Source organism: Onychostruthus taczanowskii, unplaced genomic scaffold (assembly GCF_017590055.1).
Source record: "Onychostruthus taczanowskii isolate IOZ18803 unplaced genomic scaffold, ASM1759005v1 scaffold46, whole genome shotgun sequence".
NCBI classification, from domain to species: Eukaryota; Metazoa; Chordata; class Aves; order Passeriformes; family Passeridae; genus Onychostruthus; species Onychostruthus taczanowskii.
Genome location: NW_024502125.1, coordinates 4,739,323 through 4,765,913, shown reverse-complemented (window position 1 = coordinate 4,765,913; position 26,591 = coordinate 4,739,323). Strand labels below are relative to the sequence as shown.

The following is a 26,591-nucleotide window of genomic DNA, read 5'->3' as shown; positions in this document are numbered from 1 at the left end:
AAAGTATGATGCATTCTGAAACAAAAGAAATCTGCCTGTAACTGTCCACTGAAAACTAGGTAGTTTGAAGATAATTCTTTTATAATATTGCTAAGTACATTTATTGTGTGAAAAGATTTCTTAGTGAATTTAAACAGCTAGCAGAAACAAAAACCTAAAGCCGTGGAGCATGTACCAAATTTGAAATTCCAGTCTCCATAAAGGCACAAGCCCTTCTGGTGTCTGTGTAATGCTTTATTTTGCTATACATAACTGCCTGAATAAAAATAATTCATAACCATCTAGACAAAAAGAAATTCTACCTGATCTAACAAATACTTCAGTGGTTCTGTGGTCCTTGAGGACTTCCATACGTTCTACCAGTGCGAAATACACAATATTACTTAAGCAGTTCCCTATTAAGGAAAAAAATGACTTTAAAGTCTGCTTTGTAGCACACTGTAATACATAGTCCCTGCATCATAATTTAAAAAAAAAAAGTACAAGAAGTACTTTTTTAATCTTGCAATTAAAAATGTTCCTAACTATTAATTAAGTTAGGATAAAAAGGGGGGGGAACATCACACTGATTTGTCATCAGTTAGAAAGTAGAACCCCCAAATTGTTAACTTATGAACAAATATTGCAGAATAGGTATGAAGTGATAAAATATATTTTAGAGCAGTTGTTATGTCATATTAAAATTATAGTAAATATTTTGCTATATTCTCAGTATTTCGTTGAGAAACTGTTGAATGAGATGGATCTAAAGTGAATAGTTCCAAGAATTTGATGTGTAATAAGTTTCGAAATATTTTAATATGCAAAATCATAGTCTGATATGTTATCAGAGACTATTGAGCTGTAGCAGATAATTACTACTGCATAAATTCAGCACAATCATAGTATGCTTCAACAGATAATAATAAGCTGAGTTTATTAGGAATTACGTATCATTAAAGCATTCACTGAATCATAGAATGCTTTTGGTTGGAAGAGACTTTTAAGTATCATCTCTTTCCAGCTCCCCTGCCATGGACAGGGACATCTTTCACTAGACTACTTTTCTCAGAGCCCCATCCAACCGGGCCTTGAGCACTTCCAGGGATGGGGCATCCATAGCTTCTCTAAGCAACCTCTTCCTGTGCCACTTCACCTTCACAGTAAAGATTTCTGTCTAGTATCTAGTCTTAAACTTGCCCTTTTTGGTTTAAAGCCATTCCATCTGGTCTTATCATGACAGGCTGTTGAGAAAAGTCCCTCTCCAGCTCTCTTGTAGGCCCGTTTTACATACTGGAAGGTGCTATGAGATCCATCCCAGAGCCTTCTCTCTGGTGAAACAACCCCAGCTCTCTCAGTCTTCCTCTCAGAAGAGGTTGCTCCAGCCCTCTGACCATCTTTGTGGCCTCCTCTGGACTCCCTCCAGCAGGTCCATGTCCTTCCTGTGCTGGGCCCCAGAGCTGCTGCAGCCCTGCAGGTGGGGTCTCAGCAGAGCAGAGCAGAGGGGCAGAATCCCCTCCCTGGCCCTGCTGCCCACACTGCTCTGGATGCAGCCCAGGACACGTGTGGCTCTCTCGGCTGGGAGTGCCCATGGCTGGGTCATGTCCAGCCTCTCAGCCACCACCCCCCCCAAGTCCTTCTGGGCAGGGCTGCTCTGAGTGACTTCTCCCAGTCTGTAATCGTGTCTGGGATTGTCCTCACCCAGATGCAGCACTTTGCACTTGCAGTTCTTGAACTTTAATGAGATCCGCATGGACCCACTGCACAGGTTTGTCCAGGTCCCTCTGGATGCCTCCTGTCCTATAGTGTCAACTGCACTGCTGAGTTTTGTCTCATCTGCAAACTCCCTGATGATGTTTTCCATTCAGGGCATTCAGAGAATTCAGCTTTTGGAGTGTTTTGGTTTTGGTTTTTTTGTTTGTTTGTTTGTTTGTTTTTTGGGTTTTTTGGCAGTTTTTTGGAGTTGTTTTTGTTTTGGTGGTGGTGGTGGTGTTGTTTGTTTTTTGTTTGTTTGTTTTTTGTGTTTTGGTTGGTTGGTTGGTTGGCTGGCTGGTTGGTTGGTTGGTTGGTTGGTTAGTTGGTTTGTTGTTGTGGGGTTTTTTTGTTTTTCCCCTCCTTTTTATTGGATTGTTTGTTTTGTCTTGGGCTTTCTTGATTTTGTGGGAGGGTGTATTTTGTCTTATTGGTTGGTTTGGTTTAGTTTTGGTTTGGGGTTTTTTTTGATAATGTTATGTAGAAAGAAAGCTTGAGAACCAAAGAAGAACTGAGTATTTAAAACACTTTTGGGAAGCAGTTATATGCTTGACCCTACTTGGTTAGCAGAGACAATTAACTCTAGATATTTTTAACAGTTTTCATGTTTGTTTTTGATCTTGCAGAGCCCTTTGATGGGACAAATACTGCTAGAGCTGTACATGAAAAACAGAAGTTTGATATGATCAGAGGTGAACTTGTGCAGGTAAAAAATAATCTCATGAAATTTTTCTCGTCACTTTGTTTTTCAGGATAGTTTTACTACCTTGAAAAAGCTGGTCATTAAACCTGCCTGGTTTTGATGTTTTATAGTTTGTACTATAAGCAGTAAAAATGCACGTTTTTAAAAATATGTAGAAAAATCATTTAAGAGTATTCTTTAATGTCTGCCATTAAACTTCAGGTTTCCACTGATGAAATGAGTACTCAAACTAGTAAAAACCCTGTCTCTTAGATTTTCTTGTACGTGTAAAATTCTAACAGTGGTTAAGAGCTTTAAAGTTACAACTTTGTCTTCATTCATTATTTATTCCTACATTAATTTGAGTGGTAATAGATAATATTTTATACTTCTTACTATCCCTTTTTTTTAATAAATATCACCACCAAAATAATGGGTGTTTTCTGATTTTTGATAACTTACTTGGATGGGTACTTTTCTTTAGGGAGACCACACTCATAATTTTAGAACATGAGTAGTTCAAACATGGACTTTCACTGTCCCAGTCAGGAGAGGAAAGGATACTTTGAAACAAGGAAAAATTTAGACTTCGATTAAGCATTTTTCTGAAAAATTTTTTGTATCAACTATCTTCTATGCTTCTCTCCTATCATAGTCATTGCATAGGTATTGCAACTCAAATTCTAGATTTCTGAGATCTCTGACTATTTTTTATGTAGTTATGACTAGGGATTAGTGCACAGAACTAGTGCTTATAATGGTATTTAAGTTTTAATGGCAAAGATTATATAGTCTTTTTAAAAAAACCTTGTGGTTTTTTTCCTCAGGCTTGGCGGTTATTACAAGAGAAGAAAGACCTGAACTATATATTGCCTTTAAAAGCTTTCATACAGAAAAGATAACTAGCTTCTTTCATTTTCCCTTTTTTTGGATCCTGCTGAAATAAAGAACAGTGTCAAAATCAGGAGGCACTCATCCCATGGTTTTTATGACCTGTTTTTCTCTGTAAACTTTTGTTAAGGAAATGTTTATAAGGATGTGGCATATTTTATTATCAGTATTTGTTAATACAGCTGTTCAAGATACTCTTTCTGAAAATGCTTGCATTGTTGACTTCTAGAAGAAACTCACAGCAAACAAGAATACATATATTTTAAGGAAAGTATGGGGATATACTGACTTGTTTCTTGTGTGATCTGTGTAACCATTATTTCAGACAGATTTAACCATGAAAGATAGAAATTCACAGTTAAGCCATGTGCAAATCTGACTACATTCTTAAGGCACTGTGCACTACCATCTTCTTGGTGAACAGAGTCTGTGCTTTACATCTGCTGAATTGCAGTAAGCACTTCTGCTCAACTTAGCACTTTCCAGTTTCATTTCACTATTACTTGGAATAACGAGCAACTGTTTATGCAAATGAAGCTAGATTATGGTTGGTAGTAGTCTGAATATCAAGAATTATAATCTAAACCAAAATTTTCAAGAAACAGTTTTACTATGAAGAAATTGAAATAAAGAAGCTCAATTCAATGCACATAAATGCTTCACATTCACACAGAATAGGAAGGAAAATTTTTAGTGCTTCCTTTTACATATTTGAAGTAATAGTGGTGCCTCTTTTAGGGAAAAAGACCAAATCAAAACACCTCACATCAGTGCTAAAATTAGCTGGGCTTCTCATTTGATTTTGTGTAAATGTTTGTGAATTGATCAGCCACTGTAAATTGAATCTAAGTAAGTAATACCGAAAACTGTAGCTCTTCCAAAAACATGGCAAACCTTCTCTTGGACCTCCTATAGCACAATTTGTGTCTCTCATATATTTGTTATTGAAGACCAATTAATTTTTAAGGTTGTACTTACCACTGAAGTCAAATTCATACTTCCATTTTTTTAAGTTTACTATTTTGTATGGTGTCCAGTGAAATAAAGTTTATATATGGAAGATACGGGTTATTTTTCCTATTTATGTTACTTTGTACTGCATATTTAAAATATTTCCTATAATTAAGTAGAATAGGAAATGCCCCATGAGGTAAGACCCGTGTTGCAATTCATCAAGATCTATCATGGGTGTTCTGCAGTACATCTGTGAATAGGCAAAAGTTTGGTTTATTACTTTCTCTAACAAGATTATGAAAACTCTTCTAACCATAGAATAACAAGCATTATGTCTTCTTATGCAAACCTTTAAATTCTAGTTTATTTAGAAGTTCTAAGTACTGTAAACTATATGCCTGATGTGAGATTACTTCCTACACACTTTGTCCTGGTCTAGTCTATGTAGAATTTTGTCTTTTTTCTGCAATTGACTTTTCTTCTCAATTTTAACCGTCTTTCAGTTTTGCTATGACTCTAGCAGTCCACTGAAATGTTCTTCCTCCTTGCATATGTTCACCCTCACTGCCCTTTTTGTATAGGATGGTAGACTTGAGTGTCAGTGAAACATTCACTTTGATTCGGTTTATGTAAAATAGAAGCACAAGATTTTAGAACAGGATGATGTCTGGATTCAAAGATGCTCTACAAGATCTATGTAGATTCTGGGAAAAAAGAATGTTGGCTATATCTTCTTAAAAACCATATTGGCTATACCGTTGTCTAGAAAATTTAAAATTTTCCCAACCTAGGATAAATAAGAAGGGACATAAATGTTTAAAGTTGGTTAAAATATATTTTAAGTGAGCTGAATGTGAGAAACAAAACTTTATAAAAGGCATAAAAACCTTTCTTATGAGTTTGTATTGCATCACCTAACGTGTCAACATTTCTTACACCTTGAATTAATGCTTTGTGTTTAATTTAATTCCTAACTGTTTTTAAAAGGTTAGTTTAAAACATTGTGGTATCTCTGAGCTACTCTATAAAAAGTGTCCTGCGAATTAAGTGGCATTTTTAATACAAGTTAAGGTCTGTAACCACAACAGTCTATGTCTTTCAAAAGAATCCTTTTGTATTTTTTTCTCAAGTTTATGTCCTGATAAACCATGTTTACAACCAGAAAATCTAGATGGTAGTTTTCCCCAATTTTTTTTGGAACAGACCTGTTGATAGCATGTTTGTTAAATAGTGGGCTGCAACTTCTGTCAGAAAACTTCAGATCTAATACCATAAAGTAATGGCTTAGGGAGAGTGGGTAGGAGCTGAACTTCAACTTTGGATTCAGTTCTGTATAGTCTGAAGTTGTTCAAGGTTTAATGATCTGTGTTTTCATCTACTCTGGGCAAGTGTTCAGAGTAAAAAATTCACTAATGGCTATCATAAATTTTATTGTTAGGGTAAAATTTTCAACTTCTCTCAGCTTAAAAATAAAAACTTTTACCTTCTTAGCCCTTGGCATACATCCTAGCAGGAATAGTTTTTTTCTGAGAGCTCTTAGGTAAAAGGTATTTTTCACAACTTACCAATGTGTCAGTGTGTGTGCAAGATGCTGTCTTTGGATTTTGTTTCTGCCTTGAAATAAAACTGCTTTAGTTCAGTGCTTTTATTTATTTAATTTTTTAAATTATTATTCTTGACTACTCTTTTTGGTGGTGGGTTTTCTTGTCCTCACCTTATGTGTCAGAAACCAGTAGTGTCTTCTCTAGGATTTTAAGAACTCTGTTTAGTCCTTCAGGACTAAATTAACAGTCTCAGAGGTGCACAGTAGGACCAAACATTGGCAAGAGCTTCACATTTGGTTACAGTAATGCAGAACTGGCATAGGCTATGCACTGTGAAACTTAAAGTTTCTCTTCCAGCTCTTGCTCTCACTTGTCCTGAAATGTGAATGTGTATGTGAACTCTCAGTACCTTTAGGTGTGTTGACAGTATAAGGTGTTACTTTTTTAAAATCCCTCACAAAGAAATCAGTATAAATCAATTTGAAGACACACACTACTGGGTAACTTGATCATTTGGGAGAAACAGACAGTGATTATAAAAGGATGTAAGATGATTTGTATAAAACCTGAAATTAGCATTTGTGAATGCATTATATTTGTGAATCCCAAGCATTTATTTGGAACTAGTGCTTTACTTGAACTTGTGTTACTGGACTTGAGTCGCAATATATTTGATGTTAAATTTAAGTCCATCAGAGAATGTCACTCTTGATTTATTGTATTGTACTTACTACGGGTTGTCCTGTGTTTTGTGATTTGTGGGCTTTTTTGCTGTGTTCTCTGTAATCCTTGTGTGTCCAGATATAAATAATTCCATTGATTTTATTGAGTATGATGCTTGTTCGAAGAGCACATGCGATTTTGGTTCATTTACAGGTCAAATTCACTTGTAAGAAGAACAGATGGAAATGAGTTGAAGGGTTTCTGGTAAAAAGTACTTGCCTTTCTCTCCTGTGCTGAAGACTGAATCAAAACTTGTGCAATGTATGTGTGTTTCATCTATAAGCATTTCTAGAAGACTTGTAAAGCTCTTGCCTTCCACATGAAATTTAAAGAAGAGTACTTCATATTCTTTACATTTTGCTGTGTACACTGTCTATGCTCATGATGAAATGTAGAGTTTAATTTAGTTTAATATCTGTTTCAAATACAGTTTTCAAAAAACTACATTGTGACCTTGTAAATTGTGTACATCACTGTGTGGGTCAAGAAAGCAGAAAGACCTGTACACACTGTTTTGGAATGTCAGGAGAATTTTAATTTTGTGTGCAGAGATAGCTTGTAGTCAGAAGTACATGGCTGGGTGTTTCTATACTTACGGCACTCTTAAGAAAGAGTTTGCTGATTGATTTATTTGAAGAACAATGAAAAAAAAAAAGCTGGGGGCATTGGAGTTATACTGTGCAAACAGTCATTTATACTTGAGATATCTTGGAGGTTCTTAGAATCAGGGGTTTAAAGATTTTCCTCCTCTTCTAAATTTTTTTTTTAATAAAGTCATTATGTTGACTAATACAGATGGGAAATATTTATGTTTGTGTGTGAAAAGCACTGCATTTTGTGTAAAATGCAGAATAATAAAGCATAAATGTGGCTTAACCTAAACTCTGCATGGTAGCATAGTTTGTCTTTGCTTTATAATTGGTTCAAGTCTGCTCAAATAGGAAGTTTTAAATGTCCTTTGATTTAGCACATTGATAAATGAAGGGCTTAAATACATTCCTTTTGCATGGTTAAATACCACAGTGCATCTGATATCTCTTACAGTACGGTATTAATAATTAAATGTGTTTGTTGGAGGCTCATCCACTAGTTATTGTATTTGACCTTTCCAGTTCAAGCTTGAGGCACTCTGGGTGTGCTCAAGGGCAGAACTTGTGAAATGTACCTTCTCTTGGGGCCACAGATAAACTCTCCTTCTGCTTCATCTGTACCATCCATCCTGAATTTGCTAGAGCTAACTGGGGAAGGTTTGCTTGGCCCCCTTCCTCCCTGCTGCTGCCTGACTGCCCTGTCTGCTGTACAAGTGACTCTGGCAGCGGTGGCAGGCGAAGGGGGAGAGCAGCTGGAGAGATGGCCACAGGGCCACGTGTCCTGGCACTGGGTTGGTGTTAGGAGACAGGGTAGGAACAGCAGCAACTCTACGCTGTAACTTTGCTGCCTTCTATTTAAAGACTGCCCTGAGTCAGGAGAAGTGAGTGCTACTGGGGATGACAGTTGCTTCAGGCAGCCCTGGGGAGGACAGGGCTGGGGGTAAACATCACCGGCAAGGGCCTGAGCAGGGAAGGGAATGGAGGGCTCCCGCAGCGCCGAGTATGACAGGGCATCCGAGACTTCGTCCTTCGTAGGAGATGAAGAAGAAGAGGAAGAAGAAGAAGAGGAGGAGGAGGAGGAGGAGGAGGAGGAGGAGGAGGCCTTGGACACAGAGGAAGCAGAGGAGCTGACTAATAGGTATGTCTCCCCAGGGACTCATAGCCCCAGAGAGGCAGCTCTACCCCAAAGCATCATCCCCCAGGAGATGCCACAATTGGAATCTCCTGCTGGTTTATTGCCTTTTCCCCCTTCCCTTACCCAATTGCTGTAGATAAAAAAAAAAAAAAGGGGAGTAATAGGGGGGTAAGAGGGCTGTAATAATTTTTTCAGAGGAGTATGGCTGTAATTAAATTTTGTGTGGTAAGCGCCTACCCTGAGTTCCCTGAAAGCTTTTCTATTTAAAGATCCTCTGATGTGCCAGCTCAAGTGGCATCTCCTTCCACTCCTCCCTCTCTGGCTGACTCTTTGTCACATATGGATCTTAAATGCTTTGCAGATTTGCTTGTCAGGGAGAAAATGCTCAAAGATTATAATGGTGCATTAAAATTGGTTCCTTTTTATGGCCCTTTATTCCTTCCCACTTGTTCCTCCCTCTGCAGTTTCTTCTTTCCTTGAAAAGGAAAAATTCATTGTACATGTCTCCTATTGCTGGTCATGATTTGTAAGGCTGATTTTTGTGGTGGAATGGGAAATATTCTATTCCTTTGATCTTTAATTTTTTTCTCTTAGTATTTTTGGTTTTTTAATAAGTTTTCCACAGAAACAGTTTCTTGTCCTGCTATTGCTCTCCAACCATTAGGAATGTAGTGAGCAAGGCTGTGGCCCAGTGCCCTGCCCAATGGTCTGGCACAGGATGCAGAGGCGTCTGCAACTTGGTCCATGCAGACAGACCCTGGCTGTGCCAGCACCATTGGTTTCATAAAGAGACCACAAGGCCTGAGAGTCCCCTGGTACATACCAAGTCTCAAGATTTCTTCGTTGTCTTGAATAGACCCCATCAGTTTTAAGTGGATACTGTAGAAGAACCTAAGATGTTAATATTGTTAGCTTGAGTTTTTTCCAGAAATCCATTTTTTAAGAAATGTGTCATACAGTTCCTAATACCTCTGTGCTGTGAAGCTATCTGCGTTTACCATCACTCTGTGTGAATCACAGTTCAAAGTGCTTTCTGACGTTGCTGATGGTCACTGGAGAAAAAAGATGGCAGTGGGGAGCTCTCTGCAGCCTAACGCACCCAAAGTACTTCAAGAACAAAAGCCAAATGGGGAAATGTGGCCTAGAACTGTAGGAAAACCTTCCTACACAGGAAATAAAGAGCTAATTTTCCACAGTGAGGGGACCCCTGGTGTGTAATGCTGCTTTATTCTCAAGGGAGGTGTTGGCTTTTCAGTCCTATACTGGTAGAGAGAGGGATTACATGCCAATAAGACACTGTTTGCGCTTGGCTGTGCAAGAAAATGAGCTGAAGTCCGTGGAGTGGAGCTGCTCACTGCACACAGCTAAACCATGATTTAGATAGATAATTTTTAATAGAATCTGGAATTAAATAGCTAATAATAAAACTGAAATTGTAAAATTTGTTATGAAATTGTAAAATTTAGTAATTCCTACAAGTAGGAATTACTAAAAAGGGAGTGAAATCTATGTAGCCTCACAGTTATTTACTACTTGTGATGAGAGGATGACTTTTCCATGGGTACCTGTTAGCAGCTCCTCACAGATGTGCCTTGCTTCTGGCTGGCAACCTCTGCAATGCAAACTTGGGCATTGCCTCTCAGCACTTACTTAAATCATAGCAAACATTCCCTTTAGTGCCCAGTTATATTAAACACAGCAGAGTTTTTCTCTGTCCTTAACTGTCTTACTAATAAACAGGTCGTAGTCTACCAGAGGGGTTTTTAACTGCTATGCTAAGTGGTAACTGAGCATATTTAAATTGGTTAATTTAATTAGGTTAAAGGAGATGTAAAATTTTGGGCTCGACACAAATGTAGTGACTGCACCAAGCACTCAGCAATAGCTTGGAAAAATTAAATAAAACTGACTCTAATTGCTTAGATCTTGTCGCAAATGTCAGCAGGGTTGGTGAGCTTCAGGCCTCCTCCTGTGGTCAGTGCCTGGGCAGAGCTCCTGGCAAGACAAGACAGGTTGAGCCCCTGGGACATACTTACTCAAGCTGTGCTCTAATTATTTGTTGACAAAGAGGTTTTCAAGCCCCCATTGCAGAACAGATTTTTTTGAGTGCATGGGCTTTGAAAACATAGCTTAGAGGAGATGTAACTAATATGCAAACTTGGCTGAAGGCAGCTTGTCCTGAACCCTGCTGCCATCAATTTAACAACCCCAAGTTCTCTATTGCTTCTGCTTTCCTCCTTTGAATGCAGTTGAACGGCACCTGGTTGCGCAAGTCAGCAGAAAAGCCCCACTGACTCCTATTTCTGCCTTTCAAGCATGTTAAATAGCCTCATACCTAATTTATATGAGAATCCTGCAGCAAGATGAGTGCCCCAAGGTCAGGAAGCGCCTCTGTGAAACAAGCAGAAGAGCCCTGGTGTTCCTCTGAGACACCAGGCCCTGAGCTCTGACCAAACCACTCTGGTTCCACACTGTGCAGCAGCTGCAGCAAATAAAATCACAAAAGCTGCAGCAGAAATAATTATTGTCTCAAAATTACGAGGCACGCATGCGAAAGGCAAAAGAGTTTGGGTTTCATGTCTTTATTACCCTTATTAATGTAATGTTTAAACAATTTGGTTTCCTAGCGCACCTTTTTGTATAAGTAATGAGACTAACATGTAGCATCAGAACCTATTAAAAAGGTGAGATAAGGGCTTCATAACCTTGTCAGCACAAAAACACCACGATCTGTATGGCACCCGTACAATATTTTCTTGCCTTCGGGCATTTTACTGTCTAGGATAGATGATAGTGGTAGATGACTTCTGTTTCTAGCTCCATGTATCCAATTCATCACCTAAGCCGGGGAAATATTTTGAATACTGTGTTTGTTAAGGCAAGCGTAGGAAGTTAACAGGTTTTAAATTTTGTATTGATAATGGTGAAAATTAAGTCTCACTAAAGTAAAATTGTTTACTGTTTAACTGGTTTACATACCCACTGGAATATCTGTGTCTCTAACAAATCTGTGATGGATGAGCTGTTGTGACACAGTTCTGTCTTTCAGACCATTTTCAGCTGATTTCCTTCTACAGTGGGAAGGTCTCTGATGTGTCTGTGTGCAGAATTTACATAAAAATGGCTCTGCAGCCAATTTAAGTGTTTCCAGACAGCCTGGGTGCCTGGAATAGGTAAATAGCATTTTATCTGCTTGTTTAGTGTTTACCTATAACTAGAGGGGAGAAAAATGGGGAGTAAGTCCTTAAGTTCTGGAAGTGGTTGAGTTTGTTTGAGTTTGTTTTTATTAATGAAGCAGTCCTTCCAAAAGATCAGAGGTGTGTAAGCTTTAGAGATAAGTGTCATTTATGAAAATGAATATAAAGGGAAGCACAGTGGAGAAGGCATCTTCCTGCCATGTGGGGGATGATGCAGCATCTAGGAGAGCAAAAGACTGGAATGATAGCAAATGGATGATGAGAAGGAAGGGGTGGAGAGTATTGTGGATTTGTCTCCCGAAAACAAAAGTTACTGCACCCTACCCAAAGCAGAGAAAGACATGGGGAAAGCGTGTGTGATTTTAGATGCCTCTCGATGAGGTGGCCCATCTGACGTGGACCAGGGTGGAAGAGACAGGCAGGGCTGTTCTTCTGTACCTGCAGCAGGAGCATTAGCAGGGAACATGAGAGAGGTAGGAAGCAGAGTTGTGCATCGCATTTCAAGTACATCACGGTAGAGGCTTGAGCAAAAGGTAATTGAGCAGCTGAATGGGGCAGAATGCTGAGGTGGGGGCATTGCAGAGGGGAGGAGTGCAGCTTGCCCCCACTTGCTTCTGCAGCTGGGCACTCCATGTTTTGTTTCTCTTCAGCCTTTTGAGTAAAACTGAGTCCTTAATAAAAGCCTGTGTTGCATAGGGCTCTCAGACTTCAAGAAGTTCCCCGTTGGGTCTCAACAGAGTGATTATGTAACTGTGTAAAAGAAGTGTCCCACCCAGACTGAAGTGTTTGGTACCTGTGCTCCCTCTACAACATGGTGGAGAATCCAGAATGCAGGAGCATGCCAGACCTCGGCATGGAGGTGCTGTGGGTTTCTCAAGCAGCATCTGATCCTGCAAATGGCAATGCCACTAGGACATGCCATGACCTGGTGTCCAGAAAACAGACTAGGCTGTGTTCCTTCATAAGCGATGGAACAAAATGTGTGAGACCAGGTCCTGGCTCCCAGCTACTCATCATAAACCCCAGCTTTGTAGCTAAGTAGCTGTCTTACTGTTTTTAGATAGTAGCTCCTTTGAATTTTGACAGATGCATGAGACAATTCGTTGCCAGACCAGGCATCATTAATTGAAAGAAGTCAAAGGTGAAAGGCTGGGTTTGAAATTAGGTCTTTCTGTAACTCCCAGTTCTCTTAGCCTGAAGAAGATGGATGAGCTGCAGCCCTGGGAAATGCAGAACAATAGGCAGAGACCTTGCTGAGCATACTGTTTGCTGTAGGGGGAAAGGGACACCATGGTAAAGGCAGAAACTACAAATATGTACAGAATAAAAACACAAGCACAGAGAAGTGTTTCCTTCAACTGGGAAGACAAGCTGGCAATACCAATTTCCACCACTCCTGCAGCAGGCCTGAAGTAGGAGCTTTCAGAAAATGAGATCTTGTTCAGTGCAGATTATAGACAGGTTGATGTCTTGGTCATTTAATCTGTATTATTTTCAGTTTATGAGCGTATGCAGCAAACAGCTACACATTTTTATGATAGCAGCAGTGTCAAGGTCTAATATGAAGAGGATAAAGAGAGAGACTAGGGAGAATTTTAGAAAGCTGATAGGCTGGCTACATGTATATCTCATAGTAGTGGTGTGCACAGGTGGGTAGACCCCACACACTGTGTGAACACAGCCACTCCAGCAGCTGGGGAGGTGAAAACTCTTCCCTCATATGATTCATAAAGGAACATTTGTGTAGCCTGCCAGGCTGGACTAGAAACCTGAAATCCTAGTGGACACAGCAGAGAAGTCATAGTGAGAAGCAGAGAGCTGTGAGAAGCAGAAAGAGGCAGGAAGAAAAATCTGGGTTTGAGCTGTTATGGCAGGAGGCACAAAACTGGTTGTCAGTGTCTCCAAGACTAAGAAAGGGTTTAAGTCAACATCCTAGCAGTGAAATAACATGCTGATAATATAAGTGCCAACAGGAAGGGGTATGAAATGTCTACATGGAAAAAAGACAGCACTGGACTTTGCCCTGGATGTGAGTGGCTTCGTATCTACATTTATAAGCTGAAACATTGCAAACCTCTTTTTCCAGTGACAAACTTCCTCTGACTAGAGAGGGGTCTTTCAGCTACTACTGTGCATCTTGTAAACAGTTCACAAAGGGCACCATTTGGAAGTGCATTGGAAGTAAATGTTTGAGTTCCATATCTCTCATTCTGGTCTTAAAAATGTAAAGCACTATCTCCTCACACTGGAGAGAAATATGAACTGTAAAAAGTTTGTGATCATGAAAATGAGATAATGATGTATATAATTCAAACTTTTTGCATACGCAGGGCCAGGGCAACCCATACTTATTCATTAATATCAGCTCAAGTGGGAGTGCTGCTCTGTTCTGTATGAAGGTTTATTTAATTGCACAAAGTAGTGCAGAAATAGGTTTAAAATGTAAGAATTATTTAGAAGTTGAAAAATGTAAAGAAAAAAATTATTCATGTGGTTTTGTGGACTCAAATAACTGGAAGCTTCTTTAGTAGTATTGGTATTGATTTTTCTTTTTTCTTTAAATTAAATCTTATTTTGCTATGTCCAAGTCAATGCCAAGCCATGGAACTGGCAAAGGAAAAACTAAGAGAAAAATTGGTATTAATGTGTTCTGCTGTACCTCTTTCTCCAGCCTGTAAGTTTTCACCTATGGAGCTAGCGTGTCTAGAGAGTACTACAACAAGGCAGATAATCAGCTGTACATGCTGGGGCTTACATCTGTTTGAGGGCTTGGTTTGGGGGATAGGAAGGGATTGGCTAACATGCAGTTATTTAGTATTGCACTCTCAGACATGCTTTGAATTGTGGGCCTTCAAGTTGTCCTGCCAATCACCAACTCCAGGCCAGCCGTATCACAACTGTGTTTAAGCCCCATTACTGGAGTTTGATACTGTGTTGTCCCACCACAGGCTGCTCAGGCTGTTGTCCCACGGGGTGACTTCAGCCTTCACTTAGCACTGTGATCAGAGATGATCTGTGCCTCGGTCTGCACAGACCTGATCTTGGACCAGCCCAGTGCAGCCCTTCTGGTTCTGGGCGCTGGAAAGTAAATTCATGAGAAGGTAAGGGTAGCACCGCCAGTAGCAGGATGACATTTCTCTTTCCATTAGGTACTGAGCATTTCCATTGAGTGTCCTTTACAAAAAACTTACTCCAGAGAGTTTGCTTAATTAAGTAGTTATGACTTTCCACAGGATTTCTTCTCCTCCTTCAAAGACCTCTGCCTTCTGACTGGTCCTCAGCACCCTCTGGCGTGGTGCCTCCTGCTTCTCAGGGGTGTCCGCCTGCCTCTGCAATCTGCAGTATCTCTGGCACCCGTGTGCTGCAGGGCCACAGCCTCTGGCAGTTGGTCAGAGGGATTCTGCTTTTCTGATCCCTGATCAGTAACTAGCTTTCTTCACTTTAGCTGAAACACTTTTCTCTAGTCAGTGGAAAAGTGTCTCTTCCCTCTGTTCAGTGGAAACAGGATGTTGTGTGGCCATAGATGTGCATTCTTGCATGGGAGTAACAGAGATTTCACTGTTTCTGCTCTACTGAAAGCTACATCTTATCCAGCAAATACTCTCTCTTTTGTTCCATCAGCTACAAATGTGATTTCCATAAATGAACTATTGTCTACTCAATAAATATTAGGGTTGAGCTTTGATTACCTTTCCTGTGCTCTTTTGTTTGTTTTAAGTAAATATTGCAACACTAAAACTACTAAACCCTCCATACATTGTTGTCTTTTAATTGCTTATGCTAATCTTTACACTCTTAATTTGAAAAATTTGAAGAATTTAAAGTTTTCTTTTCTAAAGCTTCTCAGAAAAGCCTTTCTCCAGCCTTTTTACTATTTTAGCTGAGAGATTTGGTTACAGCATATGATAGTGTATGATTACACATTGTAAGGTTTAAAACTACCTTTATGAAACACTGCAGTTTCACTTGGGGAAGTGTCAGTATATTTTAATTGTTGAATGTATTCTAAATTACTTTGTTAAGTATCTAGAGTGCTTAGAGGATAAAATACATGAGAAGACAGTAACAAACCAGTGGATAGAATACTGCTTTGAGCATTGTATAATCATTCACACTTGCGCAAAGCAAGTGTGGGTGCTATTAAAACACTGACAGTATATTTGAAGTGTTTAATGAAAGGTTTAATTTATACTGTGAGATAAACACATGCTGGAGAATAGCCCCAGAATCAGCTCAACCTCACACTGGCAAAACAAGGTCAGATCAAAGACTGTTCTTCCTGCATTGTCAAGATCTTTTAAACACCTCCCCTTCATTGAACTAACCTTGCAACATGCAGTTTTACACAAATTCATCTAAAAAAATATAGTTGTGAGATGAAATATGACTTTTCTTATGCTTGTACTTCAAAATCTATGCTTATGCAGTACTTTTACAACTTTGAAAGCCATTTTTATTTTAATGAATAAATTCAGCTTTTTCCTCCAATAATTTAATTTGTTGTGTGTTTTTACAGCTTTCTTTTGTTATTTGTTCTTTTGTTTGTAGTTTAAAAGATCTTATCCAAAGTGAAGATGTGAAACCCAAGCTGCAGTACATCATGACTAACCCTTCCTTTTCTATGGTAACGTGCCAAAGTGAAGACAGTGGAATAACCTGGGAAACCAGCTCGAGCAGATGTTCTACTCCCTGGACCTCAGAAACTAGTACAGCTTCTGATCTTTACAGTATGGAAAGTTCACCAGTAGGTTCTCCTCCAGGAAAAGTTATCTTTATTATGGATGAAGGCAAGATCATTCGGAAAAGGACACGCAAATCTTCAAATAGGGTGCCAATGGCTACAAGACCAAAGGGAGGCCAGTGCAATAAAAAACGTGACTCTTCTGGAACGCAAAGGCAAGAACCAAGAACTGTTCTAGGAGATGTGCAAGCCTCCACGTTGAATGTAGAGCAGGTGGAAGCACAAGACACAGATGAGGAAATGTTGGATAACAAAGAAGATCAAGAGAATATCGCAGAAGAGCCCGTAAAACGTGCTCCAATAAGGTCAATATTTAGGGAGAGCAGACTGAGAAAAGTTGGTCCAATTCTTGGAGGACCAGTACAAGCTAGAATCCAGCTGTTCAACTCAATTTTTGGAGGGACTGGGCCAGCCCCTGAAACACTGGAGAAAAACAGAATCCGGAGAAGTAGCTCAGCTTCAGGAGATTCTGAAAAGTTCCTTGAAACATCAGTAAAAGAGAGATTACAGAAGTTTGGTTCACTCTCCACACATCCAAAACATTTCCAGGGAGCAAGAAGTAAAATTCTTGAAACGCCTTCAGAGAGAAGAAGGAAGCAAAGACAACAACTCACAGAACAAGCAAATCAAAGCTTTTCTTCACCAACATCAAGTCCTGAAAAACAGCTTACTAAGAAAAATGAAGTTTCATCTGAAAATACTGAACCTTCTAAAATGAAAGAATCAACTCTTCAACATGAAGAAAGAAAAGAGAGACAACCTCCTTTAGAGACTCCAAATCAAGTTTCAGGACATTTACTGAAGAATGAAGAAGAAGCCAGGGAGCAGCAAAGTCATTCAGCCACGGCCAGAACATCAATAACAGAGTCAACAACCTCCACACCACTCAAGTCTGGCAAGAAACAAGTGCTGCTTCCCTCAGCCGAAAATGCAAACAAGAAGCCAGACCAATCCCTGCTGACAGCATCAGATCATTGGGATGAAGTGAAGAAGCAGGAAGTTCAGCCTAATTCTGCACCACAGTCTGTTTCAGCAGATTTTGTTAGTGAATTAGATAGACCAAGTTCCCAGCATATTTTGCCTACAGAATCTATATCAGAACATCCTGAGAGGGAAACCGAGAAGTCTTACTTACCTGATGTTCCATCAGCTAAATCCAAATATTCCACTTCAACTGAAATAAGACAGGAAGATATTATTCCTCAGTCATCAGAAGCTGCACAGTCTGAGTCTGAACATGTGCTTTTATCATATTCTGGATATGAAACAGAGAAGCAAGAAACTGAGTGTCCATCATCAACTGCACTGTCAGAGTCAGCCACTTCAGGTCAAATGTATTCAACTGAAAGAGAAGAGGGTCAAAAGACCCCATCTTCAGAAACTCAAAATGTTCATTTGGAGAATCAAACAAATTCTGAACAAGACTTTTCACTTCAGGAAACAGAGAAGCAAGGAATTAAATTAAAACCAGCAATTCCTGAAAATAAAGATTCCAAGTATTTTGGCATTTCATATCCTGTTCATACAGAATCAGAAGAAACACAGAAAACTTCAGCTATAAATAAAGTTGATTTTGATCACTCTGATTTTTCCATTGAAGAAAACAAGCAAGCTGAAGGTGGGCAAATGGAGATGGAGCATCCAGACGTCTCATATTCTACTGAAGAAACTGGAGAATCAGAGACAACACAGATGGAGACAGAGCATCTGGACTTCTCTTCTCCCATGGAAGAAACAGAATTGAAGGGTGAACAGATGGAGATGGAGCATCCAGACTTCTCTTTTTCCAGGGAAGAAATAGAGGAACCAGGAAGTGCACAGCTAGAGACAGAACTTCCAGATTTCTCATTTTCCAAGGAAGAAACGCAGGGATCAGAGAGTCAAATACCAGATAAAGACTATCCAGAAATGCTTTTTTCCACAAAAGAAACAGAAAAATCAGGGAGATCCCAACTGGAGACAGAACAACCAGAATTTTCTTCCAAGGAAAAAACAAAAGAACCAGAGAGTGCACAGGTGGAGATGGAGCATCCAGACTTTTCTTTTTCCAGGGAAGAAATGGAAGAATCAGACAGTGCACAGCTGGAGGCAGAGGTCTCCAGCTTTGATAGATCTGAGGATCTATCATATTCCAGGGAAAAAATGGTGGAATCAGAGAGTGGACAGCTGGAGATGGGTCATCCAGACTCTGCTTTAACCAAGGAAGTAGTCAAGGAAATGCAAAATGCACAGCTGGAAAATGAACATCAGGTTTTGCTTTCCAGGGAAGAAACAGAAAACAAAGCATTCAGTCCTTTTGAACTGGAACAGTCTTATTCCCCTGGAAAAGAAAAACAAGAAGAAAAAGAAGAGCTTGCACAGGTACATTCAGATTTATCATGTCTGATGGAGGAAACAGAGAAAGAAAACACTGCAGAGCTCCAGTTGGATCATCCAGATAGATTTGATTCCCCTGGAAGGGCTGAGATACAACAAACTGGATATCTGGAAACAGCATTTTCAGATTTACCATATCCCATTAATAAAACAAAGGAGAAAGAACTGTCACAAACTGACAAAGGAAAACAGCCACGGCGTGTACAGCAGGATTCACAGTTTGAAGGTAAGTTGGATTCCTCTGCCATGGCAATGCAAGAAGAAACTACTCAACTGCAGTCAGAGCATCCAGTTTGGCCACATTCTACCAGAAAAGAACAAGAACATAAAACTTCACAGCTGAAGGTGAAACAGCCAGAGACAACATCTTCTACTGGCAAAGCAGAACATCAAAAATTGCAACCAAATCTGGAACAAACTGATCCACTGTATTCCCAGGGAGAGACAGTACAAGGAGCTGCACAGAGAAACTTAGAATGTCCAGAATCATCATGTTTCATTAGTGAAGCAGAGCAACATGAAAATGTACAAGTAGTTTCAGAAAAGAGGGATTTCTCATTTATCACTGAAGAAGTGACGCAAGAAGGAGTGGAGTCCGGAACTTTGCGGTCACAATTGACTGACAGAGCAAAGCCCTGGGAAACAACACAAATGGAGCAGGAGCAGTCTTTTCCTTCCTGTTCCACTGCTGGTACTCAGCAACAGGAAACGCCACTACTGAATGTGCCCCAGCCAGATGTTTCATGGTCCTTTGGCAGAACGGAACAAGATACAGTACAAAGAGGGGTGAAACAGCAGGAAACAGACCAACAAGAAGCTGTGCAAATGGAAACAGAGTATTCAGGTATTTCAGAAAGCCTGGGTAAAGAGGAGCCACAGGTCACAGACCAAATTAATTTGGCACAGCAAGAAATAGCTCAACCAGGGTTAGTGCATCCATCTTTGCCATACTCACCCAGTAAACAAATGCAAGAAGAAATGCAAACAGAGCCAGCATATCCAGAAAAAACATTTTATGTAAGTACAGAAACAGAGAAGGAAATTGTAAAACACAAATCACAGCAACAAGAAATAGTACATCCAGAGCTGGAGAAAACATTTTTACCTTCTTCCAGTGAAAAAGAAGTTCCATTGGAAATGGAAATGACTTCAGAATATCCAGATTTGCCATATTCCTCTCACGAGCAAGAAACATTATTGAAAAACCCAACCTTACCATTCCATTTGAAGCAACAAGAAACTGAACCAGTAATGGTGGAACATCCAGATGTTTCATGGGACACTGGTGAATCAAAACCAGATGATATTGTGGAGCAGGAGTCAGGACATCCAGAACTGTCATATGCCATGGGAGAAACTCAGCAAAAATCAGAACATTTGGATTCACAAGGAAGCCTGAGTGAAGCAGCGCAAGATGAAAGTATGGAAGTAGAATCACAATACCCAAATCAGTCATGCTCACAACTGGATTCCAAATATCCAGATTCACCCTTTTCCTTTGGTAAAGGCAAAGAACAATCAACTCAAAAGTTTGAGCCTAAACATCAAGAATTGCCTAAAGTAGGTAAAAAAAGAGCTTCTCCAGCAACTGCACAAATAGAGTCAAAACATCCAGAAAGTGCAACACAGGAAATTAAGCATCCTGATTTGTCACATTCCACTGGTGAGACAAGCCAGGAAGTAGCACCATTGGATCAAAAACACAGAAAACTTTATTTTGGCAGAGAAAAGCAGCAGAAAGCCACAATGCAGGAGTTAGAGCAAGAAAAGTTAACACATTCTCCCAATAAAAGGGACACTTCAGAACATGCTCAAGAGGGCTTGGAACAACCAAATTTATCATTTTCCACTGATAGGCCACATGATGAAATGATAGCACCAGAGCTGGAGCACACTGATCTGATATCTCCTCTGGACAACACAGAGATACAACGAAGAGCACAAGAAACAGAGCAAACTTATGTCTTTGGACAAATGGAACAGCAAACAGTTCAGCCAGAAGTGGAAATTTCACATTTGTCACGTTCTGGGGGTACAGCAGAGGAAACAGAAATGGCAGAACCAGGGCAGGGACATTCTGATTTGCCTTACTCTGTTTTCAAAGTAGGAGGGCTGCAAACATCACAGCTGAAACCTGAACACCCTGGGCTAGCACATTCCCTCAACAAAGTGCAGGAAACAATCCAGATGGGATTGGAGAAGCCAGGTGCATTGTATGGTCATGACAAAATGGAGCAAATCCCACCTGCACAGCTGGAGCAAGGCCATGCAAGCTTGGAATCCCTGGCCAGGGAAGTGGGGCAACAAGGGACGGAGCACACAGCTGTGGAATGCTCTAAAGAGGAACAGTCTGTCAGCAGAGCAGAGCATTCACAAGCTGCAAAGGAGAAACAGAGAGTTCCAGATGCATCATCCCTGAGTGGAAAAATGGAGCAAAGAGAAATGTTAAAAGCAGAGCAAAAGCATCCTGATTCGCTGCATTCCATTGACAAAGGAGAGCCACAAAGAACTACACAAGCCATGTTAGAAAAACCAGATCTGTCATCTTGGCCTGGCACAACAGAGCAAGAACAAACTGCTGGAGAGGAGAAGCCAAGATTCTTGCCTTCTTTCAAAAAAGAGGCACAAGGCAAGAAAGCACGGACAGAATTGGAACATTTAGGATTATGTCATTCTCTCAGTGAGGTAGAACAAGAAACTTTAAATGCAAAATCACACCATTCAGATTTATCTGCTGGCAGATTAGAACACCATGAAATCATACAGCCAGAGGCAGAAATAATGGATTTATCATGTTCAATTGGTGAAACACAGCAAACTCAAATTGCTGATGAGGATTTGGAGGACCTGGATTTATTTCATTCCACTGGCACAGTACAGCAAGAAAAGATTCAACCAGAGCAAGAAAAGACAAATGAGTTTTCATCATCTCTCAAAAAAGCAGAGAAATGGAAAGATGCAGGAATGCAGGCAGAACACCCTGAGCTGCAGTGCTCTGTGGAGAATACCGAAGGACTGCAAAATTCCCAAGCAAACTCAGTATATGCAGATTTGTCGTTCTCTGTTGGCACAGAAGAACCTCATAAAACAACTGAGCCAGAGCTGAAAGAACAGAGTTTGTTACATTCATTTGTCAAAACAGAGCCATCATGGGCTGCTCTACCAGAGACTGAACATGCAAATGTCATGGATGCCATGGGCAAAGGACTGCACACAGATACATCCTCTTCTGTTAGTGAAGAAAAACGAAGTGCACAGCTGGAGGTCAACCAGGAGAGGAGAAGCTATACATTACACCCAGAGGAAATAGTACAACTAAAATTGGAGCAACCAGTATTTTCAAGTCCTCATGGCATGGAAGGGCAACCAAATACATCCTCAGTGGAAGGGGTGTTCCCAGACTTCTTTTATTCCTCTGGCAAAACAGAAAAACAGGACGCTGCACAAGCAGGGTTCACTCCTGATATTTCATATTCCACAGGAAAGTCAGAGCAGTTGCAACGAGAAAAACTAAATTCAAAACATCCAGATTTGTCATACTCTCTTGGCAAAGCAGAGACTCATGTAATAAAGCCTCTAGATTTATCATATTCCGATGGCAAGGCAGATCAACCACTGACTGCCCAGCTGGAGCATCCAGAGAAACCATATTTCACTGGTGAAACAAAGTGGAGGGATGGAGTCCAACCAGAACAGCCACATGTTAGTTTGCAGTCCTCTGATGTTGAAACAGACCAGCCAGAAACACCTTCTGTAGCACATACCTTTGTCAGGAGTAGGGAGCAGGGAACTGTGCAACCAGACTTCAAACAATCAGACTTATTAAGCCCTACTTACAAAGCAGAAAAGCGTGAAATGGCCCCACTGAGAGCAGGACATTCACAGAAGCAAGACACTGGTCCTCCTTCATCTCAAAGTCCTCAGCTGGAAACTGAACAACAAAATACATCATTTTCCACTGAGGAAGCAGACAGCCACAAAATTCAACCATATTCATCTCTTACTGAACAAACAGTGCCTGTACCTTTGGGTGCTTCACATATTGTCTCTGAAATAAGCCCTGAAGGAAGTCCAAAGTCTTCACCTGTAATTGGAGGTTCACCCCCCAAGCATTTAGATATATCATATTCCAGCTGTAAAACAGAACACTCAGAAACTGCTCTGCCTGAACCAGGGTCCTTTTTTGCAAGAAAAGAAGAGAATACAGAAAGTCTTCAATATTTGCCTGTAGCTGCAAAGTCGAAGTCTGAATGTGAAATTTTACCTGAAGTTGAGAGAGAACAGACTGCACATTACTTTCACACAGCTACGCAATTAGAATCTGAACAAATAAATGTATCATATTCTATAGACAAAACAGAAAGTCTAGAAAGTCAGGATTACCTGACTGTACCTTCAAAACTGCAGTCTGAACATTCAGTTCCATTTTATTCAGCTGATGAAACATGCCAGCAAGAAGTTCCACCTTTTTCAAAACCAGTCTCTGAATATTTGATTCCCACACAGTCCCTCACCAAAAAAGAAAATCAAAATACACAGCCATTTATTACCCAGCCCATACAATCAGAGTGTGAACATGTAATTCCACCACACAATGAACAACAGTTGCAAAAAATTCAACTCAGTTCACCTGAAACAGCAAGCTTAAAGACAATGCACTTGGAGAGTATGTCTCAAGTGCAAGACCAAGACAAGCCAGAATCTTCTTTGTTGGACACAATATATTTGTCTCCAGACCAGCTCAGAAGTTTCCCCAAATTCACTACTGAGCAAAATGAGCAAGAAATGCAACCTGATGTAGAGACAGTGCCAAGGTCAGTGACCACAGAGTCAAAAGTGACTGGTGCAGCAGACCAGCAAGCAATGCCATCAGAGTCATTTATACCTTTTCATAAATTACCTAGAAAGTCAGAACTTGAAAAGCCAGTATCAGTAGCTCTCACTGATGATGAAGAGAAACAAAATATTCCATTGTCTTTATCTGATGTAGCAGACATGCTTGGAAAGCAATCTAACAAAGTTTCTGGCATTTATACTGAAGGAGAGCATGTACATGAAATGCAACAATGTTTTGAAGACCAAAAGCATACAACCTTGGAGAATCTGGGAGTTGTTTCATCAGACCTTGTTCATGAAACTGTGACACACGAAACTCAGCATTATTCTGGTGAATGGGGTGGCCTTTCCTCAGCAGAGATTAAGCCCCTTAGCTCAAGTTCTGAAGAAAAGCAGAACCCAGATATTCCATCTTTTGGGCTGGCTAGCTGGCTGGTAGAAGAGGTGAAAGCTCGCTCAATTAGTCCAGTAGGGGTTGCAGAAGTTGACACACAAGGAATTCAGCTTACTCCAAATGAAGCTTCTGATTTTGGATCAAAAGAATTCCCAGTTGGAAGTTGCACAGAATTTACAGTTCATGGGACTACAGAGACTAAGGGACACACATTTAGAGTTTCTGAATCAGTGTCAAATAAATTTTCTCACAAGAAGTCCTCAGACACTAGTCCCAGAACACAAAGGTATGATTTACCATCTCTGGTAGGAGATAATCAAGGTCCAGAGAAACTTCTGGAGCATGAAACTAGTACTTTAAACCCTACAAAAATTGAAGCAATGCAACATCTGGAGGTAGGCAAAATGTCTGAAGTGCCTGAACACTACCTGAGAGGAGAAGAGGAAGAAATGGAACATTCAAGTTCTGTAGAAGACAGCCAGCGTGCTCTGGAGACTACTGAACAAAAAGATTTATTTAATATCATTTCAGAAGGTTATGAAATACTCAATATTCATGCACCTACAAATATTTCTTCTGTTGATCAAGAAGAAAGTAAACACATGCCTGATAAATTAGAATACTTGGAAACAAATCCTTGGTTTAGAAGAAAATCTGTTGAGGATAGCCAGAGACCCCTAACTTCTGGAAGAACCACAGAAATTTCAGAGAGCTCGGTATTGAGAAAGACTGCAAGCCATGAACTAATAGAATTGGTCAGAAAGGATGATGATGAGGAAACTGAAGAAACTCAGCAAGAAAATCTCCTGTTGCCAGAAAACAATAATTGTGCAAATTTGGATCCTAATAATGGTACTGCTGATATGGATTACTTTGAAAAATACACATTGATTGATGACAAATCCCCAGTTAAGCCACAATTTGAAAGACGAATTTCATTGTCTCCTGTGACAGAAGATCCCAATGAATCTATGGAAGAAGCCAAATCTGTTAAAGAGAGTACTGACGTAGATACTTTGGAAGAGTTTTCCTTACTTGAAGACCTGGATGAAGTCTTTTATGGTACCATAAAAGGTGAAAGCAAAATGCAATCCTACACAGATGCTTCAAAACCTTTACCACTGCAGAGATCAATTGATTCTAGCAGTAAAAGTATTACAAATGTAGAGGATGAATGCAAGTCACCGGGGACCCCACTCTTCGATTCAGAAGAAGGAGTGCTAGAACGATCTCTCTTGTTCCCTACCACTGTTGCTGCAGTTAACCCAGAGCTTTTAGAGGAGCCACCTGCTCTATCATTTTTATACAAGGACCTCTATGCAGAAGCAGTAGGAGAAAAGACAAAGGATGAGACTCCCTCCGATGAAGAAAGTGGTAATTCCAATGCTTCTTTCCCTAGTAGAAATTCAGACACAGATGATGGAACTGGAATATATTTTGAAAAATACATTCTTAAAGATGAAATTCCAAGTAAAGCCATAGGGCCTCAGAAAGATCAGATACCAGAAGATGAGTCCTTTAGCGGAGAAGTTTTGTTTTGGAGTTCAGAGAATAAGCAGGAGCAGGGATCTGGTGATGTTCAATATGTCACTACTGAGGTTCTGTCAGAAAGAGTTGTTATGGAGAGAGACAAATTCCAGGTTGACAGCAACATTCAAGCAACAATTTGTAAGCCAACGCATGCCATTCCTTTTGGAAGCAAAACAGCTCTTTCAGGTGCAGGAGCTGATATCACTGAAGAAAGAGAAGAAGAAAATGTACCAGTAGAAAGAACTGAAGAGTTGCCAGAGCAGTCAAGTCAACAAAGATACAGTCATCAAGTGGATTATCAGGGAGCTGCATATCAAGAAACTAGTACTAAGCAGGAAGAACAGCAAGATATAACAGCATTTCCTCAAATGGAAAAGTATGTTCCATATGTCAGGGCTCCCAGTGAAGACAGTGTAGATGATCAGTTTACTCAGGAACATCTGTCCTCTGTTCCTACCATTCAGGAAACAGAGAATGCAGACTTGGAAAGAGAGGAGCAGCATGGTGATGTTTATGAAGATTTTGCTGAGTCAATGGACTATGATGTGATTACGCAAGAAGAGCTTTTGCAAGATGAAATATCATCTCAATTTACACACGAGGAGCTATTATTTGAAGACAGGGACTCCTTTGATCATGCTGCTGATAGTTATGAATTTGTTAATGAGCCAGAACAAAGAACTCCTGTTGAGCTTGAAGATTCAGGCTTTGTGGTAATGTATCCTGAAAAATCAACAACAAACATTCCTCAAGTTGAGAGCCCACAAAGAGAACTGAAGAAAGCACAAGCAGACACTTATTGTTACCACTGCAAATGCCCAATATCTGCTATTGACAAGCTTTTTGGAGAGCATAAAGACCATGAAGTCACAACACTAGATGATGCTGCAACCAAGATGAAGGTAAGCATTAATTTTGTAAAAAAGAGAAGCTGTTAAGGCTAATTTCTCCACTTCTCTTGCATTGTCAAGAGGAGAGGCTTCCAAGAGCAGTCCAGAAGCTAAGATGCAGTACCTATTAAATAAAAATATTCCTACACACCCGTTGGAGATTTTGAAGGGAGACCATCTCTGAAGTCCTAGACTTGCTAAGCTGGTATTTTAATTTATTCAGAAGTTTGAATGGCCTTGTTTATATGTAGGTGTTACCAGACTTTCCATCTTTCAGTCTTATCTGTAAAAGTTTGTTCTGGTTTTGATATGTAGGGGGAGAAATGGGAAGAATGTTGCTTCTATGAAAATAAAACTTTGGTAACAGCAGCTCACTT

The 26,591-nt window shown here is 40.1% G+C and overlaps 2 protein-coding genes across 3 annotated transcripts in view; both read left to right on the top strand.

Annotated features, from left to right (window-relative positions):
• The window catches only part of TENT2 (terminal nucleotidyltransferase 2), a 45,176-nt gene extending 37,859 nt beyond the window's left edge, over positions 1 to 7,317 (top strand). For both annotated transcript variants that reach the window (XM_041414620.1, XM_041414619.1), the window contains exons 14-15: positions 2,358 to 2,437; positions 3,241 to 7,317. In XM_041414620.1, coding sequence (XP_041270554.1) covers positions 2,358 to 2,437; positions 3,241 to 3,315 — 155 coding nt within the window. In that variant the 3' untranslated portion in view covers positions 3,316 to 7,317. The remainder of the gene's footprint in view (positions 1 to 2,357; positions 2,438 to 3,240) is intronic.
• A 673-nt stretch (positions 7,318 to 7,990) lies between these two features.
• CMYA5 (cardiomyopathy associated 5) overlaps positions 7,991 to 26,591 on the top strand; it is a 45,966-nt gene continuing 27,365 nt past the window's right edge. The window contains exons 1-2 of the mRNA XM_041414589.1: positions 7,991 to 8,253; positions 15,996 to 26,226. Of these exons, the coding sequence (XP_041270523.1) occupies positions 8,093 to 8,253; positions 15,996 to 26,226 (10,392 nt within the window). The 5' untranslated portion in view covers positions 7,991 to 8,092. The remainder of the gene's footprint in view (positions 8,254 to 15,995; positions 26,227 to 26,591) is intronic.